The 23,162-nt window shown below is 40.8% G+C and overlaps 1 protein-coding gene across 4 annotated transcripts in view; it reads left to right on the top strand.

The window, feature by feature from the left end:
• zranb3 (zinc finger, RAN-binding domain containing 3) overlaps positions 1-23,162 on the top strand; it is a 109,959-nt gene that overhangs the window by 5,367 nt on the left and 81,430 nt on the right. For all 4 annotated transcript variants that reach the window (XR_013888170.1, XM_080199337.1, XM_080199335.1 and 1 more), the window contains one exon: positions 18,272-18,451. Coding sequence is in view for 3 of the 4 variants with exons in the window: in XM_080199337.1 (XP_080055463.1) it covers positions 18,285-18,451 (167 nt within the window). In the remaining variant the exon portion in view is untranslated. The remainder of the gene's footprint in view (positions 1-18,271; positions 18,452-23,162) is intronic.

Here is a 23,162-nt window from a genome sequence, read left to right as displayed (position 1 = left end):
CAGGTCTGCATATTATGGCTGCTGCTGCTGGTTTTGAAGTTTAAAAAAATACTGTCCAATCTTCTAACCAATTGCAAATGTTCACAGAATTGTACACTTTCTTTCAATACTATCTTTACTTAGTTAGTCATGGATGATACATTTGGTTAGTCATGGATAATGCATTTGTCTCCTAGAGTCTGCCTTTCTCACTGGAATGAGTCTTTATTGAATGTTATGAAATATCTCCTTAATATTCCAAAGTGTGCTGAATTCAGGATTTGGCCCATTTTAAATGGAAAATTTCAAGTGTAGCACTGTTTTTAAGACAAGTGAGCAAAACTAGCAAATAAAAATGTTCAGTAAGAAGCTTTTAAGTAAGGAATTTATCGGCGCCAATTTGTCCTCTTGAATGGCAAGAGCCCTGCTTACCAAATAAAACTGCCATTGTCAACAAAAGGTGAGATATAATGAGGAACCAAAATAGGGAGCATGCAAAAAATAGTGTAGATCCAAGAGACACCTGAGATTTAAAGATCAGCAAAGGAAGTGAGCTACAAAAGGAGAACGAGATTTTACAATTATTTTAGAGGAAAGAGATGGTCAAGGGAAACGTGGGTCCTTCCAAAATAGATATGGATAATTTTGTAGGTGAATAATTTTGTAGGTGAATATAGTAAAACAGCAACTTGTTGAATAATTACTTTTTATCAACCTCTTGCCTCTACTGTGAAGATTAGTATACCTGATAATGTAAAGAAATTAATCAAGAACAGATGACTGATGTTAGTATAAGCAAGGCAATAGTTTAGAAATAAAATATTAGTACAACAGCTCACCTATTACAAGGATCTTCTTCCATGTGCTGGGTTTTAAAGCAAGTAGGTGAGGAAATTGAATATGCTTTAGCTATAATAGGTGTGCTCAATTCAGGAATTCTCCCTTTTTAGATTGGAAATGTCGCACCATATTTTTAAGACAAGTGAGTTAAACTAGGAAATAAATGGACCTGTTGGTTTAATGTGTGCTGTGGGAAAACTATTGGAATCTATCATTAAACAATAGAGTGAGCACTTAGGGGAATTTGAGCCAATTCAGGAGTTGCATCATAGATTTGCAAAGGGTCATTCTTGACAAATCCAGTTGAATTTGTTGAGACAGCAACTAAAGTTATTGACCTGGGAGTGTATATTAATGTAGCTTACATGTACCTGCTGTACTTTATCTGTATTGTTCCACATTAGAATATGTTAAGTCATGAATTGACAGAAAACAGTTGACCTAGTTAAGAGACAGCTTACTCCCACTAACATTCTGGATAACGGTGAGTGATGGTGAAGCCATTGAATGTCAAGGAGCAATGGTTAGGTCTTGTTGAGCTGCTCAACAAGAAAGCAGCTTGCCCGACATTTTTGTGGCATGAATGTTACCTGCCATTTGTTATTGTAATGTGCACAAAGTGGCATTGTGAAGCAGAGAGTAGGGTAAATGGGTTATTTTTGGGTTGGCAAATTTGTAACCATTGGATTGCCACAAGGATTGGAGCCGAGACCTCAACTTCTTACAACTTATTTAAATGACTTGAATTGATGGCTAAATCTGTGATTACAGTAGGATAGGTCAGGAAGTGCATCAGGTGCTGCATCAAAGTTACTACCTGGAAGTTGTCCTCCAAGCCACTCACCATCCTGACTTGGAAATGTATCACAATTTCCTTACTGTCTCAGGGTCTAATCCATTCGTTATGCAATTGCTTGACTCTGTCCCATTGCAAATTGCTTCTGCTGTTTGACAAATAAGTAAGGGTCATTCAGACTCAATGTTGGCTAGATTCTTTCTTCACAGGTGCTGTCAGATCTGCTGAGTTTCTCCAGCATTTTCTCTGTTCAAGCTATGCCAGATTGATACCTCATTTTTTGAATATGCCTGCTGCTCCTGGCATGATCTCCTGCAGTTTACATTGAACTTCTGTTACAAAAAACAGAGTGTTATGGGAAAAAAGCTGTTTAGGCCCAAGCTTGATTTTTGGGAAGGATGTTGAGTCTTTAGAGATGGTACTGGGGATGCAGGATGTCAGTTAAATGGGCGGCATGGTAGAACAGTGGTTAGCACTTGCTTCACAGCTCCAGGGTCCTGGGTTCGATTCCCAGCTTGGGTCACTGTCTGTGTGGAGTTTGCACATTTTCCTCATGTCTGCGTGGGGTTTCCTCTGGGTACTCCGGTTTCCTCCCACAGTCCAAAGATGTGCGGGTTAGGTTGATTGGCCATGCTAAGAAATTGCCCCTTAGCGTCCAGGGAAGCGTAGGTTAGAGGGATTAATGGGTATAGTATGTAGGGATATGGGGGTAGGGCCTGGGTGGTATTGTGTTTGGTGCAGTCTCTATGGGCCAAAAGGCCTCTTTCTGCACTGTAGGGTTCTATGCTTCTTTAAAATAAGTTTGTTCTCTTTGACCTGAGGAGGTCACAGAGAAATGTAATAAAGGCATTTAAAATTGAGTAGTTTTGCTATAGTACATAAGAATAAACTATTTCAACTGGAAGGAAAGTAGGTAACTAAAGTCATAGATTCACACAGGAAATTAACAAAGGAATCATTAGGGAAATTCGGAGAATTTTTTTTTACACAAGTGAAGTTCTGAAAGGATAGTGAAAGCAGATTCAATAAAATCTTTAAAAAGGAATCGGATTATTTGTTGAAAGAGGAAAATTTGTGTTGCTTTGTGAAAAGGGTGGGTTGGGTAGAAACTTGGATAACTTCTTCAAAGAGCTAATGAAAACATAGCCTCAATGGCTTCCTTCTGTGCTACTATATTGTCAGCTTATGGCTTTCTTACTTGAGCAATGTGGTATTTTTTTTTGATATATCTTGAAATAGTTACAAGTGTACTAAGATGGTGACCATTGAACTTTGGAACAGAAAATGATCCTTTGTTCACATTCAAATGTACCTGTGCTGTAATCACCACTAATGGGATAGGTTAATTGCGCTCTTCCTATGTTTGTGAATTGTAACCTGAGAGGTGCAAGAACAATAGTTACTCCTGACAATTCACTGTTCCCAATTTGATCATTCTTGAGAATTACGTTGTTATGATTTGATGTCAATTGCATTTTTAAAAATTCATTTACGGGATGTGGGTGTTGCTGGCTCGGCCTTTATTTCATGCCATTCTTAGTCGTCCTTGTGATGCTGATGGTGAGCTGCTGCAGTCCCTGAGGTGTAGGTGTACCCATACTGCTGTTGGGGAGGGAATTCCAGGATTTGACCCATCGACAGTGAAGGAACAGCAATATCTTTCCAAGTTAGGATGGTGAGTGATTTGGAAGGAAACCTCAGGTGGTGGTGCTCCTGGGCATCTGTTGCTCTTGCCCTTCTAAATGGTAGTAGTTGTGGGTTTTGAAGGTGCTGCCTAAGGAACCTTGGTGAGTTCCTGCAGTTTTTCTCGTAAGTGGTTCTAACGGCTGCCACCGTTTGTCAGTGATGGATGGATTGAATGTTTGTAGAAGGGGCTGAAAGCAAATTACTGTAGATGCTGGAATCTGAAAGCAAAAGAGAAAATGTTGGAATGTCTCAGCAGGTCTGGTGGCATCTGTAAGGAGAGAAAAGAGCTGGTGTTTCGGGTCCAGATGACCCTTTGTCAAAGCTGCTGCCAGACTGCAAAGATTACTCAGCGTTTTCTCTTTTGGAGCCAAGTGGGCTGATTTGTCCTAGATGGTGCCAAATCTCTTTTATGTTGTTGGAGCTGCACTCATCCAGGTAAGTGGAGAGTATTCCATTTTTGACGTGCTCTGGTAGCCACAGTATTTATATGGCTAATCCAATTCAGTTTCTGATCAGTGATAATCTCCCACTAACATTTTGAAGGTTGAGTGATGGTAATGTCATTGAATGTCAAGGAGCAATAGTTACATCCTTTCTTGTTGAGTTGTTTATTGCCTTGCCTGACATTTTTGTGGCATGAATGTCACCTGCCGTTTGTCAGCACAAGCCTGGATATTGTCCAGGTCTTCCGGTATTTGGACATGGACTGCTTCAGTATCTGAAGAGTCATGAATAATACTGAACATTGTCCAATCATCAACTAACATTCCCACTGATGGAAGGAAGGTCATTGTTGAAGCAGCTGAAAATGGTTCAGCCTAGGACACAATCCTGTGGAACTCCTGCAGTGATGTCCTGGAAATGAGATGATTGACCTCCAGTCGCCACAACTATATTTCTTTGTGCCAGGTGTGAGTCCAACCAATGGAGTTTCCCTTCTGATCCCTATTCACTCCAGTTGTTCTTGGGCTCCTTAAACCCTACTTCATCAAGTGCTGCCTTGATATTGAGGGCACTCACTTACCTCACCTTTCTTTCAGCTTTTTTGTCTGTTTGTTTGAATCAAGGCTGCACTGAGGCCAGGAGCTGAGTGACGAAAATGAGCGTTTGTGAACAGATTACTGTTCAGTAAGTGCCTTATAGTTGTGTTGATGACCCCTTCCAACACTTTGCTAATGATGGAGAGCAAACTGGTGAGATGATGTGCCCTGTTTCTTGTGTGCAGGCAATCATATCAGGTAATGGGACCCTGTGTGAGAAATTCTCCGGCTACATCGAGTTCATCCTGAAACCCATTGTACAAAGAATCCCCAGCTTTTGTAGCGACACTACAGACTTCCTACAGAAACTCAGCACATGTGGAGCAGTTCGTCACAATGGATATTTCAGTACCCCACACTAGCATCCCCCATGACGATGGCATTGCTACAATTGCCTCAGTGCTCAAAACAGACAACTGCCAATCTCCAGATGCAATTTTAGAACTCATCCACTTCATCCTGGACCACAATGTCTTCACCTTCAACAACCAGTTCTTCATCCAGACACACAGAACAGCCATGGGGACCAAATTCGGACCTCAATATACCAACATCTTCATGCACAGGTTTGAACAAGACCTCTTCACCACACAGGACCATCAACTGATGCCATACACTAGATATATCGATGACATTTTCTTCCTTTGGACTCGTTGAACAACCACTGAAGCGATGATATGATGACATCAAGTTTCATCCCACCATCAGACTCACCATGGACTACTCTCCAGAATCGGTTGCATTCTTGGACACGCATCTCCATCAGGGACAGCCACCTCAGCACTTCATCTGTACCGTTCTGCAAACCCACAGATAACCACACGATGCTTCACTTCTCCAGCTTCCACCCTAAACACGTTAAAGAAACCATCTCTTACGGACAAGCCCTTCATATACACAGGATCTACTCAGATGAGGAGGATCGCAACAGACACCTCCTGACACTGAAAGATGCCCTCATAAGAACAGGATATGACGCTCAATTCATTGACAGTTCTAACACACTACAGCGAAAAACTGCACCAACCTCCTCAGAAGACAAACATGGGACACAGCGGACAGAGTACCCTTCGTCGTCCAGTACTTCCCTGGAGCGGAGAAGCTACAACATCTTCTCTGGAGCCTTCAACGTGTCATTGAAGAAGAACATTCGCCAAGGCAATCCACACATCCCCACTTCTTGCCTTCGAACAACCGCACAACCTCAAACAGACCATTTGTCCACAGCAAACTACCCAGCCGTCAGGAGAACAGTGACCATGACACCACACAATCCCGCCACGGCAATCTCTGCAAGATGTGCTGGATTGTCAACATGGATGCCATCATCACACGTGAGAACACTAGCCACCAGGTACACGGTACATACTGTTGCAACTCAGCCAATATTGTTTACCTGATACGCTGCAGGAAGGGATGTCCTGAGGCATGGTACGTGGGGGAGACCATGCAGACACTACGACAACAGATGAATGAACACTGGTCGACAATCACCAAGCAAAACTGTTCTCTTCCTGTTGGGGAACACAGTCATGGGCATTCAGCCTCTGATCTTCAGGTAAGCGTTCTCCAAGGTGGCCTTCACAACACACAACAGCGCAGAGCCGCTGACCAGAGACTGATAGCCAAGTTCCGCACACATGAGGATGGCCTCAATTGGGATCTTGGGTTCGTGTTACACTATCCGTGATCCCCATGAATTACCTGGGCTTGCAAAATCTCTCTAACTGTCTTGGCTGGAGACAATACGCATCTCCTCTTAACCTGTGCTTAACCCTCTCTCCACTCACGTTGTCAGTACCTTTTTACGACTTGATTACCTGTAAAGATTTGCATTCCAACCATTATTTTGTAAATTGAACTTGTGTCTTTTTATGCCGTTTTTGTGAACTGAAATCCCGCTCACCTGATGAAGGGGCAGTGCTCCGAAAGCTAGTGGCTTTTGCTACCAAATAAACCTGTTGGACTTTAACCTGGTGTTGAGAGACTTCCTATTGTGTTTACCCCAGTTCAGTGCTGGCATCTCCACATCTTGTGTGCAGGACACACCTGAGCAATTTTCCAAATAGCTGAATAAGTGTCAGTGTTGTAGCTGTACTGGAACAGTTTGGATAGCTGCACGGCAAGTTCTAGAGTACATCTTCAGGGCTATTGCATTTGAATTTTCCGCTGCTTCAACCGTTTCTAAATTCTACATGGAATGAATCGAGATGCTGAGGACCCTTGGAGGACACAGATTTTTGGATCGTCACTCGGAATTTCTGGCTGAAGATTGTTGCAAATGCTTCAGCCCTTTTTTTTTGCATTAATATGTTGAGCCCCTTCATTATTAAAAATGGGGATATTTGTGGAACCACCACCTCCAGCGAGTTGTTTAATTGTCTACCAGTATTCACGGCTGGATGTGGCAGGACTGCAGAGCTTGGATTTGATCTGTTGGTTCTGGGATCACTTGGCTCTATCTATTACTTGCTGCTTGTGCTGTTTTGCATGCAAGTCATGTTTTGTCGCTTCACCAGGATTGACGCTCACTTTTAGGTATGGCTAGGGTTGCTCCTGGCATGCTCTCTTGCACTTGCGTTGAGCACAATGTGGCAATGGTAGCATGAGGAATATGCTGGCCATGAAGCTACAGATTGTAGTTGACTACAACTCTGCTGCTGATGGCTCACAGCACCTCCATAGATGCCCAATTTGTTCAAAGTCTATCCCATTTTAGCATGGTGGTTGTGCCACATGACAAAGTATCCTCCATGTGAAGACAGGCCTTTGTCTCCACAAGGACTGTGCCATGGTCATTCCTATCAGGAGTATCATGGGTAGATGCATCTGTGGCAGGTTGGTGAGGATGAGGTCAAGTATGTTTTTCCTTTTTCGAGTTGGTTCCCTCACCACCTGCCACAGTCCCAACTGAGCAGCTATGTTTAGGACCCAGCCAGCTCCGTATATGGTGGTTGACATTGAAGCCTCCCACCCAGAGTACATTTGATGCCTTTACCGTCCTCAGTGCTGTTAAACATGGAGTGCTAATTTGTCAGCTGAGGGAGGATGGATGCATAGTAATCAGCAGGAGGTTTCCTTGTCAATATTTGACTTGACTTGGTGCCATGAAACATCATGGGGTTCAGAGTCGATGTTGAAGATTCATGGGAAAACTCACAACTGTATATCGCTGGATCTGCCTCCGCTAGTGAAACAGTACGTACCCAGGAATGGTGATGGTGGTGTCTGGGATATTATCTGTGAAGTATGATTTCTGTGGATATGAATATGTCAGGCTGTTGCTTGACTAATCTGTGAGACAGCTCTCTCAATTTTGGCACAAGCTCCTAGATGTTAGTAAGGAGGACTCTTGCAGGACTGGGTTTGCTGTTTCTGCTGCAGAGGTTGATGCCAGATGATCTGTCTGTTTTCATGTTTTCTTTCTAGAGGTTGAACACAACTGAGTGGCTTGCTAGGCCATTTCAGAGTCAACCACATTGCTGTGGATCTGGAGCGAAATGTAGATGCTTTACACGTGACTTGAAATATCTTTATATGATGAAAGATCTGAAAAGGGGTAACAGGGTTTTTGAAATGACACCTGACAAGAAGGACTGCAAAGGAATGGTGACAATACTAATCGTCCGAAGAAACTGTACTTTTCACTAGAAGCTTTAGTCCAGTAATAGATGTTCTCGTTATAATCTCATTCAATTCTGCTTTTAGAAAGTGGGCCTACGTCCAAAATATTTGGAGCATGTTAGGTACAGTGTTTGGCTTAACTAAAGTTGAGGAATTGGAAAATTCTACTTGTATTTAAAGGACAATAATGCATTAAAGCTCCTTTAGAGACCAGTGATTCTGTGTAAAATAGCCAAAGGAAACCATTTTATCAGCATAGATGTGTATCAAGTGAAGCATCCTGACTGAGTAAGTCATCTATGAAAAGACTGAAATGAAATCGAACATGTCTGGATTTACAATCAGGACTATAGACTAATCTGCTAAAGATCTAAACATTTCTGATTATGACGTTAAAGAAGTGATGATATCAGGGGGAGGAGATTAAAGGAAAAAAGCCATTGACTCTGTCTATACTTCCCACTGCCTCAGCAAAGTAGCCAGCATAATTAAGGACCCCAAGCATCCCGGACATTCTCTCTTCCACTGTCTTCCTTTGGGGGAAAAAGATACAAAAGTTTGAGGTCGTGTACCAACCAATCCGAATAGCTTCTTCCCTGCTGCCATCAGACTTTTGATTGGACCTACTTTGCATTAAGTAGATCTTTCTCTACACCCTAGCTATGACTGTAACACTACATTCTGCGCACTCTCATTTCCTTCTCTATGAACGGTATGTTTTGACTATATAGCATGCAAAAAACAATACTTTTCACTGTTAATACATGTGGCAATAAATCCAATTTGTCTTAAAACTATACTGCAGTTCCCCATCCATTCTGATGCAAGTCAAAAATTCTACTAAATGCAGGGTAGTGGATGAATGAGTGAGAAATGCACTGTAGGGAGAAGAATTGTGACCCCTGGTGAGTCTCCCATTAGCTCGGGATTTTGATTAAATTGGACTTTATAGACAAACATTTTTTTTTCTCTTAGACATGGCAACTATATTCAATCTGTACAGTGATATATCAAAGACAAAATAGTATGTGTTAAAATATAAACATTGTAGTAATGAACACACAGTCCCTTTTAGTAATGGGGTTTCTGAAAGAAATCGCACAGTAATTTGAGTTGCTTCGGTTGGGCAACCAAGCTGTAAATTGACTTCGGCCCTGCATGGGCAGTCCCTGCAAATAATTCTCTCAATGCTGGGGCTGCAGTCTCTATCAACTAGTTTATGGGACAAACCCAAAAATGCCATTGGTGCTGTGCAATCATCTCTGGCCTTTAAAGAGATTACAATAAGTTCATTTTTTTTTCTGAGTACTTGCCCTACATGCAAAGAGAAGGGCATCTATCAAGGCTGAGGTTTTGGAGAAAATTTGGCAAGCCTCATAGCACTACGTAAGGTCATTAGAAATAAATTTTAATTTGGGAGACATGGTATATTGCAAATGAGAAAGGCAGAAAGGGTAAAAAGGCATGGATAAGGTGATAAGAAGTGATGGAAAAACAGTAATTTTATAATATGGCAATCAAACTTTTTGGATGTATTCCTTGAGTCTAGTTAGCACTGATTACACATTTGCATAATCTGAAGTGAAGAGGTGCCGTGCACTTTACGTATTTGTACGTTAGTTACAAAGAGCAAATTATGACAGATGAATGAATGTGAGCAAAGTGATACTGGACAACTGCCCAAAGTTGTAATTAAAGTAACATGTAGCTTGATGGGCCAAATGGCTGCTGCCTGCACTGTAAGGATTCTTTGTCAGTAATGGCCATTGAATGTAAGGATTCCATCATTGTAGAGAGAGCAAAAAAAGCCACCAGTGAATACAAACATTGGCTGAATGTGCAAGATAAGGGACAGAAGGCAAGAGGGATTGGCAAAATTAAGTCGATGTGGAAGGTTTGATGTCAATGTCCCAATCTTTAAGACATGTGAACTAAATTATTAACCTGTGGAATTTTTATCATAATGGAGAGTTTTGACATTTGTCAAATATAAAATTAATTTTTCAGGGCCCGAGGTTGTGCACTCAATTCCTACTTTATGCAACTGCTTAAAACCCCTTATTCAACAAGGGAGAACTTACTCAAGTTTTTTTTTGTGACTGATGGCGTACGAGATAAAGTTCCCACCTGATCAAGTATCACAAAGGTGTACAATATAGAATTAATATCTCATTGTCTGGTTTCTAATATCGGACTTTGTAAAAATTGACAGTTTCTTGAAAAACGAAAGCACTGATTTAAAATGACTGCCACTTTTGCCTCTGTGTAGTCACGGTTCACTTCATGGAGAAACAGGGTTCATAGAGGTCCCAACAATGACCTTCCTGCAGATGCAAAAGCCCCTCTCCCCAAACCCCTTCCAAACAGAAGCATGAACCATCTGGGAGTTAGTTGCAACACTTAAATTAATCACCTCGGTTATCGCAGTGGTTAAGGGGAGCTGTACCAGACTTCAGGTGATCAACTTCGTTTTAGGTTATACAGCTGCTATGGAGGGAGGTCTTGTGATGCAATCCTTTTGTATGAATGCTTGAATTTGCTATTTGGCAGAGATATTTTGGCTGCTGGAAGGAATGGCTTGCTCTCGAATTAATCCTTATTGACTCCTTCTAAAATCTGCATTTAACTTGGCCAAGTTTAATCTCAGGATACGCCAATCCCTAGTGTACAGAAAAAATGAGTGTTTGCTAGTGTTCATCGCAAGTAGGGTGGATGGTGGATTTCAGAGCAGTAAAACTAACCCCTTGCATGTTTTACTGAAGAATACCTGTTGGGCTTAATTCTTACAAACTTCGCACAGTCAAGTGCATTCTGAATTGGCAACACAGCATTATTTTAAAAATCCCCAATCTCTGCTTTAACCATATAGGTGATAGCAAAGAGCAAAACCAGTCGATCCCTCCTCACTTGATTTCTATAGATCCATCTGGGGGGGTTTCAACAGTGTACTTGGTGTTAGAAAGAGAATCACTGACAGAACTTCTGGATTTCCATATTTAACTGCGCACGAGGACTTGCAGGTTTTGCTGGCATTTTACTTTTGTAATGACTGAACACCTGAGAGCTGGTTGGTGGCCTGAGCAGCATCTCCTAGAATCTGCAAGGATCATAAAGATTCTGGACAGACCATCTTCTTGCTGTCTTGCTAATTTGGAGGCCAAGCTATTGACCTTGCATCTATTCCTGCTATGTCCAGGGAGCTAATGGTGGCTATTCCTGCACCATAGAAGATGACTACATCATTAACCAGCTTGTTTAAGACCACTTATTCGATTACATGTGCCCTGGAGGTTTGGAACACGTGGGCGTTGGTGATCGAAGGACCTTGCCTATAGCTTGTACCATTCTGGTAGTTCCATCTGACAAGTCTCATTAACAGAGTCCTTCATCACAGTCCACTGTGCAGTCCAGGATGGATTTAGGGGCAAATTACTGAAGATGCTGGAAAATCTCAGCATGTCTGGCAGCATCTTTAAAAAGAGAAAAAAGCTGACGTTACGAGTCCAGCTTTGACTAAGGGTCATCTGGACTCTCATCAGCATTTTTCTCTCCTTACAGATGCTGCCAGACCTGCTGAGATTTTCCAGCATTTTCTCTTTTTGGTTGGTTGTTTTATCTGTAAAATGTGTTCTATGATTTGAGTCTACCTGCAGTGGTCTTCCTCATCTGGGTATAATCTCTGAAGATTCTCGCAACATTATTAGCGACATGTTTCCTTATTACATTTTTACCCATCAGATGAACTGGCCTATCACAACTAAACAGTATGTTTTGCCTCAGCTAGGGGAAAGGATCTGGCAAAGTCTATGTGGAAGTGTTCCCAAGGCTGCTTGGATCTGGGCTGATGGGCCATTTTGATTTTTTTAAATATATATATAGCTTTATCAGCGTTAAACTGGGCGCAGATGATGTTTTGCTACGTTCTTGTCCAACACCACTCCAAATATCCAAGTATGGCATTCCTCCCAGAGTGTTGATATCTATGATAAATCTTGAATGGGTTTTGTTGTATACACTCAGGGACCACCACTCGTCTATCCCGCCCTAAGATTCCATGCTCATCTTTACTTGCAACCTTGCTTTCCTGTCCCAGATGCCTCATGTATTTTCTGTGTATTTACCGCCTGGGCCCATCATGCAATCAGCCTTACTTCTGCCTCTCATTTCGCTGCCTCATCTGCCCACTCATTTCCCGTTTGGATGACATTGTGAACCTTCTGATGTACTTCAGTTTTAAATATGGCCGTCTGTTGGAGCAAATGCATCGCTTGTACCAATCTTTTTATTATTTCCTCTTGCCTTATTTACCCCCCACTAGAGGTCACGTATCAGCCGTAGAGGACCTCATACGGTTGGTATGGTCCTTGACTGACTTAAACACCTCAATGAAGACTGTTAGTTTGGCAAGCTATTTGGTAGAGAGGCCTCCTGTGAGGCTTCTCTTGGCAACAACGATACCCACCGTATCTACCATTGCTCATCCTGTCCTAGCATTTTCACCCACGTACTTCTGCAACCTGACTGAACTGCATTTTCAAGGGGCTTCTTGAGGATCCTGCTGGCATATTCAAAAGCCATAATTTCCTCCCCCTCATGTCTCCTTTTGTCCATGATGCATTCTGTGGGTTTGAGGTGCTAATCTCTAACTGTTGTACTGATTTTATTCCTCAGCAAAAATACTGCTTCTTAGTTAGCACTTCAGATGTCTAAGAGTGTTTTAACAGTCCTACTTAAGTATGTCTGGTATGTAAGGTGGTCATCACTATTGGCTGGCTAACCTTTTATAGACAGATAGTACAATCAATTGTTGCTGCACACATTCAGTGATCACAGTAAGAAGTCTCACAACACCAGGTTAAAATCCAACATGTTTATCTGGTAGCAAAAGCCACTAGCTTTTAAAGTGCTGCTCCTTTGTCAAGCAAGTGGGAGTTGTGTTCACAGGGCATACAAAGGCACAAACTCAATATACAAGATAAGGGTTGGAATGCGAGTCTTTACAGGTAATCAAGTCTTAAAGGTGCAGGCAATGTGAGTCGAGAGAGCATTAAGCACAGGTTAAAGAGATGTGTATTGTCTCCAGCCAGAACAGTTAGTGAGATTTTGCAAGTCTAGGCCAGTCGTGTGGGTTATAGATAGTATGATGTGGAGGTGCCGGTGTTGGACTCAGGTAAACACAGTAAGAAGTCTCTCAACACCAAGTTAAAGTCCAACCAATTTATTTGATAGTAAACTCACAAGCTTTTAGGGCTTGCCCCTTTGTCAGATGAATGGAGAGTTATAGATAGTATAACATGATTCCAAGATCCTGGTTGACCTGGGTTCGATTTCCCAGCTTGGGTCACTGCCTGTGTGAAGTTTGCACATTCTCCCTTTGTCTGCGTGGGTTTCCCCCCACAGTCTGAAAGGTGTGATAGTTGGGTGCATTGACCCGAACAGGTGCCGGAATGTGGCAACTAGGGGAATTTCGCAGTAAGTTTATTGCAGTGTTAATGTAAGCCTTGCTTGTGACTAATACATAGGCTGCAGCATTTGCATTGTTTAAAAAAAAGTAAAAAGCTTATGTGAGGATTTGTTTCAAGCATGCAGATGCCTACTCGTGTTCCTTTCCCCACCCCCAATCTTATAAGAACATAAGAAATAGGAGCAGGAGTAGGCCTTCGAGCCTGCCCCGCCATTCAATAAGATCATGGCTGATCTGTCGTGGCTCAGTTCCACTTTCCCGCCTTCTCCCCATAACCCTTAATTCCCTTGCCTATGAAAAACCTATCTACCTGCGTCTTAAATATATTTAGCGAGGCAGCCTCCACCACTTCAACGGGCAGAGAATTCCAGAGATTCACCACCCTTTGAGTGAAGAAGCTCCTCCTCAACTCCGTTCTAAACTGCCCCCCCCCGCTTTATCTTGAGGCTGTGCCCTTTAGTCCTACTGTCCTTCCTAAGCGGGAAAAGCCTCTCCACCTCTATCCTATCCATCCCATTCATCATCTTATATGTCTCATCATTTTATGTCATCATTATGGTCTGGGGGTGCCTGTATTGAATTGTTTTTTTTTCTCCTCGTGCTCTGAATGCTTACCTGTTTACTAATTTGTAAGGAGCTACTGACAACTGTAATCATGACTTTTTCTTCTTTGTCTTAATTCTGAGCATCCCTGCTGGTTAGCCAAGGGGATGTTGTGGAATGCATTCTTCTTTTCTCATCTGTTGCTTTCTTATGTTCATCTGTTGTAAATTTCATTATCAACCCTTCTGGTGCCACTTATTGTTCAGTCAGTACATTGTTATGTGCTACTTGCCTTTTGACCTGTGTTCTGGTGGTTCTGACCTACTTGTTTCCTGATCTGTCTCTGCCTGGCCTGTCACCTCAATGGTTCTGACCTACTGGTCTTCAGGTGCAGCTTTACTTGGCTTTTTATCTCTGGATGGTTCTGAGTTGCCTGCTGGCGGCTCGCAGCTGATTGTGCAGCTCCTTCTTCACCTTTCGGGCAACACTCTGGTTCAGGCCTTTCTGAACTGGATCACCAGACTTGAACCCTAACTATGGGTGGTAAAATGAAGGTACTTGCCCACCTAGTGTGACAATGCTATACATTGAAGAAATGTATTTTAGTCATGTTCCTGTGCAGGATTTTTTTTTTTAAGTCTGTTTTAACACTGGCAGCTTCTGTTGTTACTGCAGCAGCATAATTGCTAGAATGTTTGCTTTAATTTGGACTAATATTGTTTTGTTTTAGTGTTTTTTGCATTGGGGCTTTGCAGAGTAGGGCTTGATTATGACAGAAAAATCAGATGACTGGATGGAGCTAGGCTTACAGAGAGAAATCAAGCTCAGGCTCCTGCTTGGATCTTTAGAGAGAGGTGGCTTTCTCTGTCTCTTTCTCCCTGAAGTTGGAGACTGAAATCTGCCAGGAATTAAACCTTAGAGATTCTGCTGATTGAGGGTGGATTTTTCACTGAAGATTGTTGTTTAGGAATCAAAAGGCAGATGTCTTTCTGCATTCACTAGAGGTGTTAAAAGGCTGGAAATCTAGCATTCACGTGAGCATATCTGTTTTTATGCTGATTTTTTTTATTTAAAAATAGGTTTATGCCTATGGGGCACTGCTTAGCTTGGAACGAGAAAGATTGCTGGTTAAGGGTTATACTACTCATGTTTAAGTATTTCCAATTGATAAAAGTTAATGCTAATTCACTGTTATATTTTAACTGTGTTAAGTAAAGTTTGTTCTGATTTAAAAGCTTCAGTGGGTCAATTGAATCATACCTGGAGCGAAACACCTTATGCTCACTCTCTAATGCCAAAATCAATAAAAAGTTGGAGTCTAGGTTAACTCCAAAACAACAAACCTTGGGATTTTTTGATCTGGTCCCTGGTTCCTCAGTTGTTGGAGACCTTGCTCCTAGCACCAATTGCTGTGGGGTATCTAAAGACTCTTACACAAAGTCAGCTGCAGTTGAATTAAGTAGCTGTTTATTTAATACAAGTACGCATATTGGGGATAACCCCCTCAGATTGCCCTGATGTTACTTTAAAGTTACACAGTTTCTTCTATATGTTTATGCCATCCTCATGATACTTAATTGACTCAGTGTTCTTATCTCACACACCAAGTTCTATATAGTCACAGAATGACCTGAACTTAAACACTGAACTGAACTTAAATGCCAGCGTTTATTCAAAACTTACCTTATCTAGCCTGACTATGTCCTACATTGTTCAGCCAGCCGCTTATCTTAACCTGATTCTGGTGGTCAGGCAATGGCTTCCAATCAGTTATCCGCTGATCCTAGCCTAACCAAAAGATATATAAGAGCAGAATTAGGCCCCTCAGCCCATCAAGTCTGCTCTGCCATTCAGTGATGGCTGATGTTTTTCTTATCCCCATTCTCCTCCTGCCTTTTCCCCATAACCCTGATCCTCTTATTAATCAAGAACCTATCTACCTCTGTCTTAAAGATGCTCAATGATCTGGCCTCCACAGCCTTCTGCGGCAAAGAGTTCCACAGACTCAGCACTCTCTGGCTGAAGAAATTCCTCCTCTTCTCTGTTTTAAAGGATCAACCCTTTAGCCTGAGGCTGTGCCCTCAAGTTCTCATTTTTCCTACTAGTGGAAACATTCTATCCAGGCCTCTCAGTATTCTGTAAGTTTCAATAAGATTCCTCCCTCGTCCTTCTAAACTCCAGTGAGTCGAGATTCCTCGACTGTTGCTCAATGATCAACTTTTCATTCCAGGGATCATTTTTGTGAACCTCCTCTGGACCCTTTCAAGACCAGCACATCCATCCTTAGATATGCGGCCCTAAACTGCTTTCAGTACTCCAAATGGGGTTGATCAGAGCCTTTATACAGCCTCAACCCAAGGTCACATTCGTTAGTACACCTACTCCAGTGATTTCTTTTTACCACAAGCACTTATAAATTTTGTACTAACAATTCAGTCATGCCTGAGTATTCCATTATACATCACTTAGATTCAAAAAGTCTGGTCTGATCAGTCTAAATTCTGAGCTCAGAACTGTAAAATGTTTGAGTCTTCAAACTATATTGCTGATGTGTAGCTGTAAGTACTACATAATTAAGTGTATACTTAAGCACTTTTGTACATACCATTATACATAAATCTATGAAAGCATCTTCTCAATGTTTCAAGAATCCTATTTATTTTGAGAAGATTCAACATCTCATAAATAAAATCATTGTCTAGAACAGATATGATTTAGCTCTTACAGATCTAGGCCAGCTGTCCTTTGTTAATCTAGATGAGTATTAATATCTGCTTTATGTTCTGTAGAAGCTAACTCACTGTCTTTGTTCGGCTTTTTGTTTAAATTCGCTGATGTGGCTCTTGTTTTCCCAAGTAACGAGACATCTACATTGCAGAAATAAACTTGTGTTCCTGAACATTGGCAAGCAAAATGAACATGACAATCTAGTTCCCTTGGTATTGAAAATGTGTTTGTAACCACTGTTTTAATCAAAAATATTCAACAGCCTTACAGACAGGGAAATAAATCCTAAAAGGAATTATGATTTGAAATTAATTTTTCAATCAAGTAGAAGCAAAGGATGGGAGAATTGCTATTGGTGTAATATAATTGATCTCCAGAGCCGAGAAGAAAATTTAATTACCTTCCTCTTTTTGCTCAGTTCCAGAGAAGCCACGTTTTCTCTTTTTTTTCCCTCCTTCCAATTTTTATGGAATTCAACATTCTGAATCTCCAGCACAATAGCAGGTCATTAATGCAGTCCATGATGAATCATTGTCCATTTTGGTTTTCTCTGAAATTTTTTAAACATTTATTGTTTGAGGATGCAGGTGTTGCTGGCTATCTCCAATTGTCCTCGAAGTTGAGTGGCTTTCTAGGCCACCTGAGGACAGTTGAGAATCAACCGCGTTGTGGGTTTGTAGTCACATGTAGACCAGACCAGTTATGATGGCTGATTTTTCTTGCCTAAAAGACATTCGTGAACCAAATTGGCTTTTCTAAGTGGTTTAATTGTTACTATTACTGAGATTAGTTTTCAATTCCACATTTTCCTATTAATTGAGTTTAAATTTCACCAACTACTATGGTGGAATTCGAACCCATGGGCCTCTGGATTAATAGTCCCTTGACATCACAATTATGTCACCATTTCCCCTCCCTCCTTGTTAATTGGGAAAATATCATAAACTGGAAATTTGTAGCTGAAAAGTAAGGTATAGATTTGTATTAAAGTTATTTGAAATTAATGAAAGCTTTAGCCTATTAGTTGCAGAATTTTTAAATAAAACATTCACAATTTATAATAATTTATGGTTTTGCGTAGCAGATATCTTCAATGTATCAATTAACTTTTTCACATGAAAGCAAGTGGAAGCCTTCAGCTAAATATAGTAATACATAATCAAGTGCTTCATGGCGTTGAGTTGAGTGCTGTTTGAATAATCTAAGAGTTGAATGATATTCTCTTGTACTTAAAACTGGATCAAAACAGCTTTTGCTGTTTGATTTATTTTAGAGCTGTTTCTTTGTTTGCCATGCAAATATAGGTGCCATGATCTGCTCAAATGGACCATAAAAGTCAGATTTTGACAAATATTAATGCTTGAATTAATTTTGAGCTCTAAGGTTGCAATCTGGCTCTGCAAATATATTTTTAAAAACTCCTTTCAGGAGCTTGATTTTTATTTGCACCAACTGCTTTATTTAGTAGTAGTGTGATGTTTAGCATGAAAAGAGTTCTCATTGTAATCTGTAATTTTTTAAATGAAGTATCAATTGTCAGGCTTGACCTTTTATTCAAAATTTGTAAAATAGGGTTGAAGAAGCCATGAGAAAAGTCCAGCTCCAGCAACAGCCTCCCTCTTCATTCTCGGAGAACAAATGCTCAGAAGATAAATTTGATACCATGCTGTCAAAATTGCCTGAAAAGCTTAATCAGCAATTGCTTCCCTTCCAAAAAGAAGGAATCAAGTTTGCCATAGAGAGAAATGGCAGGTAAGCAAACCTTTCTTGCAATTGTGATAACAAAAACACACTTTCTTTGCTAATTTCCATGGCATTGCACATTGGGATCCAGATCATGCTTAATGTTTGTCAGGCTAATGCTACCTATCCCTCAAAAGGCCATGTCTTATCCATTCTTTAGAAATTCAGCTCATTAAAGCCTGAGATCGAATCGAGGTGAGCAAATTGCTTGTAAATTTCTAGGCCAATGGGACTTTTCGTTTTAAAGCTTGTTTCACCTATGCAGCTAGTGTGTGATGGATGAAGGACACTAGCTTTTATCAATGGAAAGCTAAGCTCTAATGGTTACCATGAAACTATTGATTGCCATAAAAACCCATCTGGTTCACGAATGTCCTTTTTAGGGAAGAAAATCAGAATACAGGAAGGTGAGGTCTTCAAACATAATTACAGACATTTTTCTAGATTGCCTCAAACCAATTTGAATCTGGTGCCACTTCAAGGGGATCTTCAATATGGTGTCATCAAGCAGCCAATTACATGCGGAATTCTCAAATGGTAAATAACAAAACCCCACTATTTCCCACTATTTTGCTTTTTGTAAAATTTATGAATTTAAATTAGGATGTACACATGAAAATCCAAAGTACCATAAACTAGCTTAAAAATAATTGAAATATGGAATTTTTATCATCTGAAAATTGACACACACACACACACACACACACACACACACACACACTTTCGTTTTCCAGGGCCAGAGAGATTGTTCAGCGTTCATTACTTAGATTGCTGGTTAAAAAATGCAGTTCCATTTCATTATCAGAATGGAACTTTTTCAAAGTTTAAACAACATTTCAGCTAAAAGGAGACATGTTTGTCAGCCCAATGACTGGATTGCTGTCTGCAGGGACTTCAACAGTGCACCTTGTGGAGAAGCAGGGTATCACTGACAGTAACTTCTGGATTTCTGCATTTGACTGTGTGAGACCAGATACCAGAGGTTGCTGCCAGTTTCACAGTTGTGATGGTGCTGAAGGCTGACAATCTCACTATCGTTACAGTGGCTGTATAGCTGACTGTTAAATTCAATTTCAGTGGAGGCAGAATTATGGCACAGCAACAGCTTGTGTTTTATATGTGCCTTTAACATAGAGGAACAGATCCTAGTCACTGTGCAGAGTGCAAGGAGAAATGAATTTTCACCCAAAAAGATTTTTGGAGGAGTTGAAAAGAAGGGTTTTAAAGGAGGTGGAGTGTTTCACAAGGGAATTCCACAGATGAGCTACCAGCGGATTTGTGAGCTAACGTGATAATTGCCACAATCAGTCCAAAATTCTAACATTTTTCCTTGACACAAACATTCTGTGCAAGAGAAAACAAAGGCCAGTGTTTATTGACCACCCCAAATTGTCCTTGAATGACTTACTGGGCCATTTCGGAGACATTTAAGAGTCAGCCACATTGTGGTGGGTCTGGAATCTGAAGGCCAAACTAAATAATGTCCCTGAAGGACATTAGTGAACCAGATAGGCTTCTGTGACAATCGATAGTTTCATGGTAACTGTTACTGAGCTCAACATTCCATTGATCTAGACTTAATAAAGAGGAGAGAGGGAGCAGAGGGACTACATAAAGAGTGGATCAGTTAATGTTGGGGAAACATTTAGGAGACAGTGACCATTGTATCTTAAGGTTGAGATTGGCCATGGAAAATCACAAGGAGCAATCCAGAGCAGGGATAATTAATTGGGAGATGAGAATGCATCTGAGCCAAGTGATTTGGAATCAAATGTTGGTGGCTGAACAATGGATATTATGGGCTATATCAAGATACAGTCCCTTGAAGGAGAAGGAGGGACAAGTAAATTTGGGAGACCCTAGATGATGAGTGAGATAGAGGTGCAGTTGAAAAGAAAGAAGTATGCGCGTGACAGATATCGGGTAGAAAATACAATCAAGTCACGCTGAACATAGAAGGATCAGAGAGAAGTGAAAAAAATTAAAAGGAAAAGCATGGAGAAGGATGCAAAGAGATTAGCAAGATGTTCTATAGCATGTAAATAATAGTGGTAAAAGAGAGAGAGTCAGGCCAATCGGGGATAAAGAAGGATCCTTGCACATGGAGGAGAAATAGTGGAGGTATTAAACGAGTTCTTTGTATCTGTCTTTACAAAGGAAGAGACTCGAGTTTGTTACAATTGAGAAGAAAGAGGTGCCAGAGAGGCTATTTTTACTTGAAATTGATAAGTATGTGGACACAGGGAGAATGTCTGTCTGTCGAATTGAACCTGGGCCCTTGGCACTGAGGCACAGTGCTTGGCACTGTGCCACCATGCCACCCTATGTACGTATATCTATATATGTGTACCCGAGGTTTTCTTAATGGGGACACCTGAGTACAAGAGTAAGGAGGCCATGTTGAACTTAGATAAGACATTAATTAGGCTTCATCTGGAGTAGTGCATCCAGTTCTAGGCACCGTTCTTGAGAAAGGATGTGGAAGCATTAAAGTGATTATGGAGGAGATTCACAAGAATGATTCCAGGGATGAAAAAGCTAGCTGCAAGAATAGTTTGGGGAGGTTGGGTCTCTTTTCCTTGGAGAAAAGACTGAAGGGAGACTTGAGAGAGGTATTCAAGATCCTGAAGGGTGTGGACAAGTTGAACAGTGAGCAACTGTCTTCCCACTCAAGCACATCAAGAACTAAAGGGCATAGGTTCAAAATAATATGGGCAAAAGACGTAGAAATGTTATGTGTGTGTGTGTGTGTGTGTGTGTGTGTGTGTGTGTGTGTGTGTGTGTGTGTGTGTGTGTGTGTGTGTGGGCAATATTCAGCCAGAAGGTGGTTAGAGTTTGGAATTAACTTCTTGAAGAGTGGTGGGAGCAAATTCGATCAAAGAACTCCAAGGAAATTGGATTGCTATCTGAAAAGAGAATGTGCGAGGTTACAGAGATAAAGGCTAGTTGGACTCTGTAGAATGCTCTTTGAGTCTTCACTAGCTCTCTAAATCAGCCTAATGATTCCCTTCAGTGCTGGAAAGATTCTGTGGTTTCCAGATATCAGTTTAATTTAAATTCCACCAGCTGCTGTGGTAGGATTTAAACCCATGTCCCCAGTGCATTCGCTTTGGCTGGATTGTTGATACTACCATGCGCCGCCATCTTCTATATATTTGTTTTGTTTTTGCACTATAGACAGCAATAATCAATTTTTGAAGTAGGTTGTGCCCATGGAAAAATAAACTGTAAATTCCTGCCATAAATCAATTTTGAGTGACATGTTGCAGTTTGATTAAGAATGGGTTAGCAATATGGATATTTTGTCTGCATTTCAGAAAGTTTGGCCTTGGATAGGCACATAGAGATAAGCAAGATGCTCCTTTCAGACGCATGGTGCATAAGGATATAATATCTTCTGTCGCTGCATTTCATCCTCCAAAAGCTTCTTGCACTCTGGAAATGATCCTTTGTACAGCAATAAAAGATATCCCAGCATATTTCTAATAGACCTGAAAGTGTTTGGTAGAAAGTCTGAGGCAGTAATTGCTGGATGTATGTAGGAACAAAGTTGAAAGAGGTGGTGAAATGAGATGGCAGAAGACCTGTCTTAAATACATTAACTAAGACTACATTGTGCGACAAGAAGGAGCTAGCACTTGGGGGAGACAAACCTTTGCAGTTCACGTTGGCCATTGTCTTCAAACCTGAGTTTTCATGATTTTGGTTTGGCAAGTAATCTTTGGCCTTGAGGAAAAAGCTGTCAGTCTCTTGGCATTATTTTTTCAAGCACGTTTTCTGTACTCACAGGCAGTAAACAAAATCTGAATTAAGAACTTTTTTTTGTGATGAATCTATTTTAAGCTCCATTAATAAAATTGCAAATCCACCTTCAAAGCAATTAAGGAATATTTTTATATCAACCTTTTTAAAACTTCAGTATAGCTGCACAGTTAAGCTGGTTCACGGAAGATTTTACGTTCAGCAATATGCAAGCGTGTTTGACTGGAATCTTGTGCAAACAAAAGTTATTAAAACTTGTGACGCGTTAAGTGTGACTTGTGCCTAGGCCACTGTTGTGCCCAAAGAAGGAACATTTACTCATTATATATCTTTTACTGTAATTAGCGTTCTCTTGCATTTCAATCAGTCCTTTCCTCTCTTGTTTTACAATGTATTAAATTCAAATCATTCTTCTTGCCTATCAATAACTCAAAAGCTTTGCTTCATAGCAGCTCTGTGCTTTCCTTCAGTCTTATATTCCCTGTTGAATGCTCCAACCCTCATGAGTATCCTTCTACCCTTTTAGATGTAAAACATTCAGCCAACTTGGTTCTAATGCTTAGTGCTCTTCTCTCCTGAAACCCCTCTCTCCTTCCCTTCTCTCAAGTCCATAAACCTTCTTCCTCCAAACCCTTGTTTGGGCCTACTCTTTGGATATTCTTTCCACGCTCAGACACGGCATCCATTTTCATTATGCCTACGGTATTTGTAGTTCCTTGATCGTGGAACTCAGTTTACATTTAAAATACATGAATGCAAGTTATAAATATAGACCAATGTGTGCATGGTTCATACTTGTCCTTTAAGTTTTTAATGTTTCTCTACAGTGGTGTCAACAGCCATTTATGATTTGCAATATGTTTTGAGAAAATAAAGGCTGCTTACCATATTTTTAATGGTAAACTTTATTAGTTTTTGGGTGGGTTTAATGTTTCTGCCTGGAAGGAACCTATAGTTA

This window comes from Carcharhinus amblyrhynchos, chromosome 11 (genome assembly GCF_965287045.1).
Source record: "Carcharhinus amblyrhynchos chromosome 11, sCarAmb.v2.hapA, whole genome shotgun sequence".
NCBI classification, from domain to species: Eukaryota; Metazoa; Chordata; class Chondrichthyes; order Carcharhiniformes; family Carcharhinidae; genus Carcharhinus; species Carcharhinus amblyrhynchos.
The sequence above is the reverse complement of the archived record's forward strand: the minus strand, read 5'-3'. Positions and strand labels throughout refer to the sequence as shown.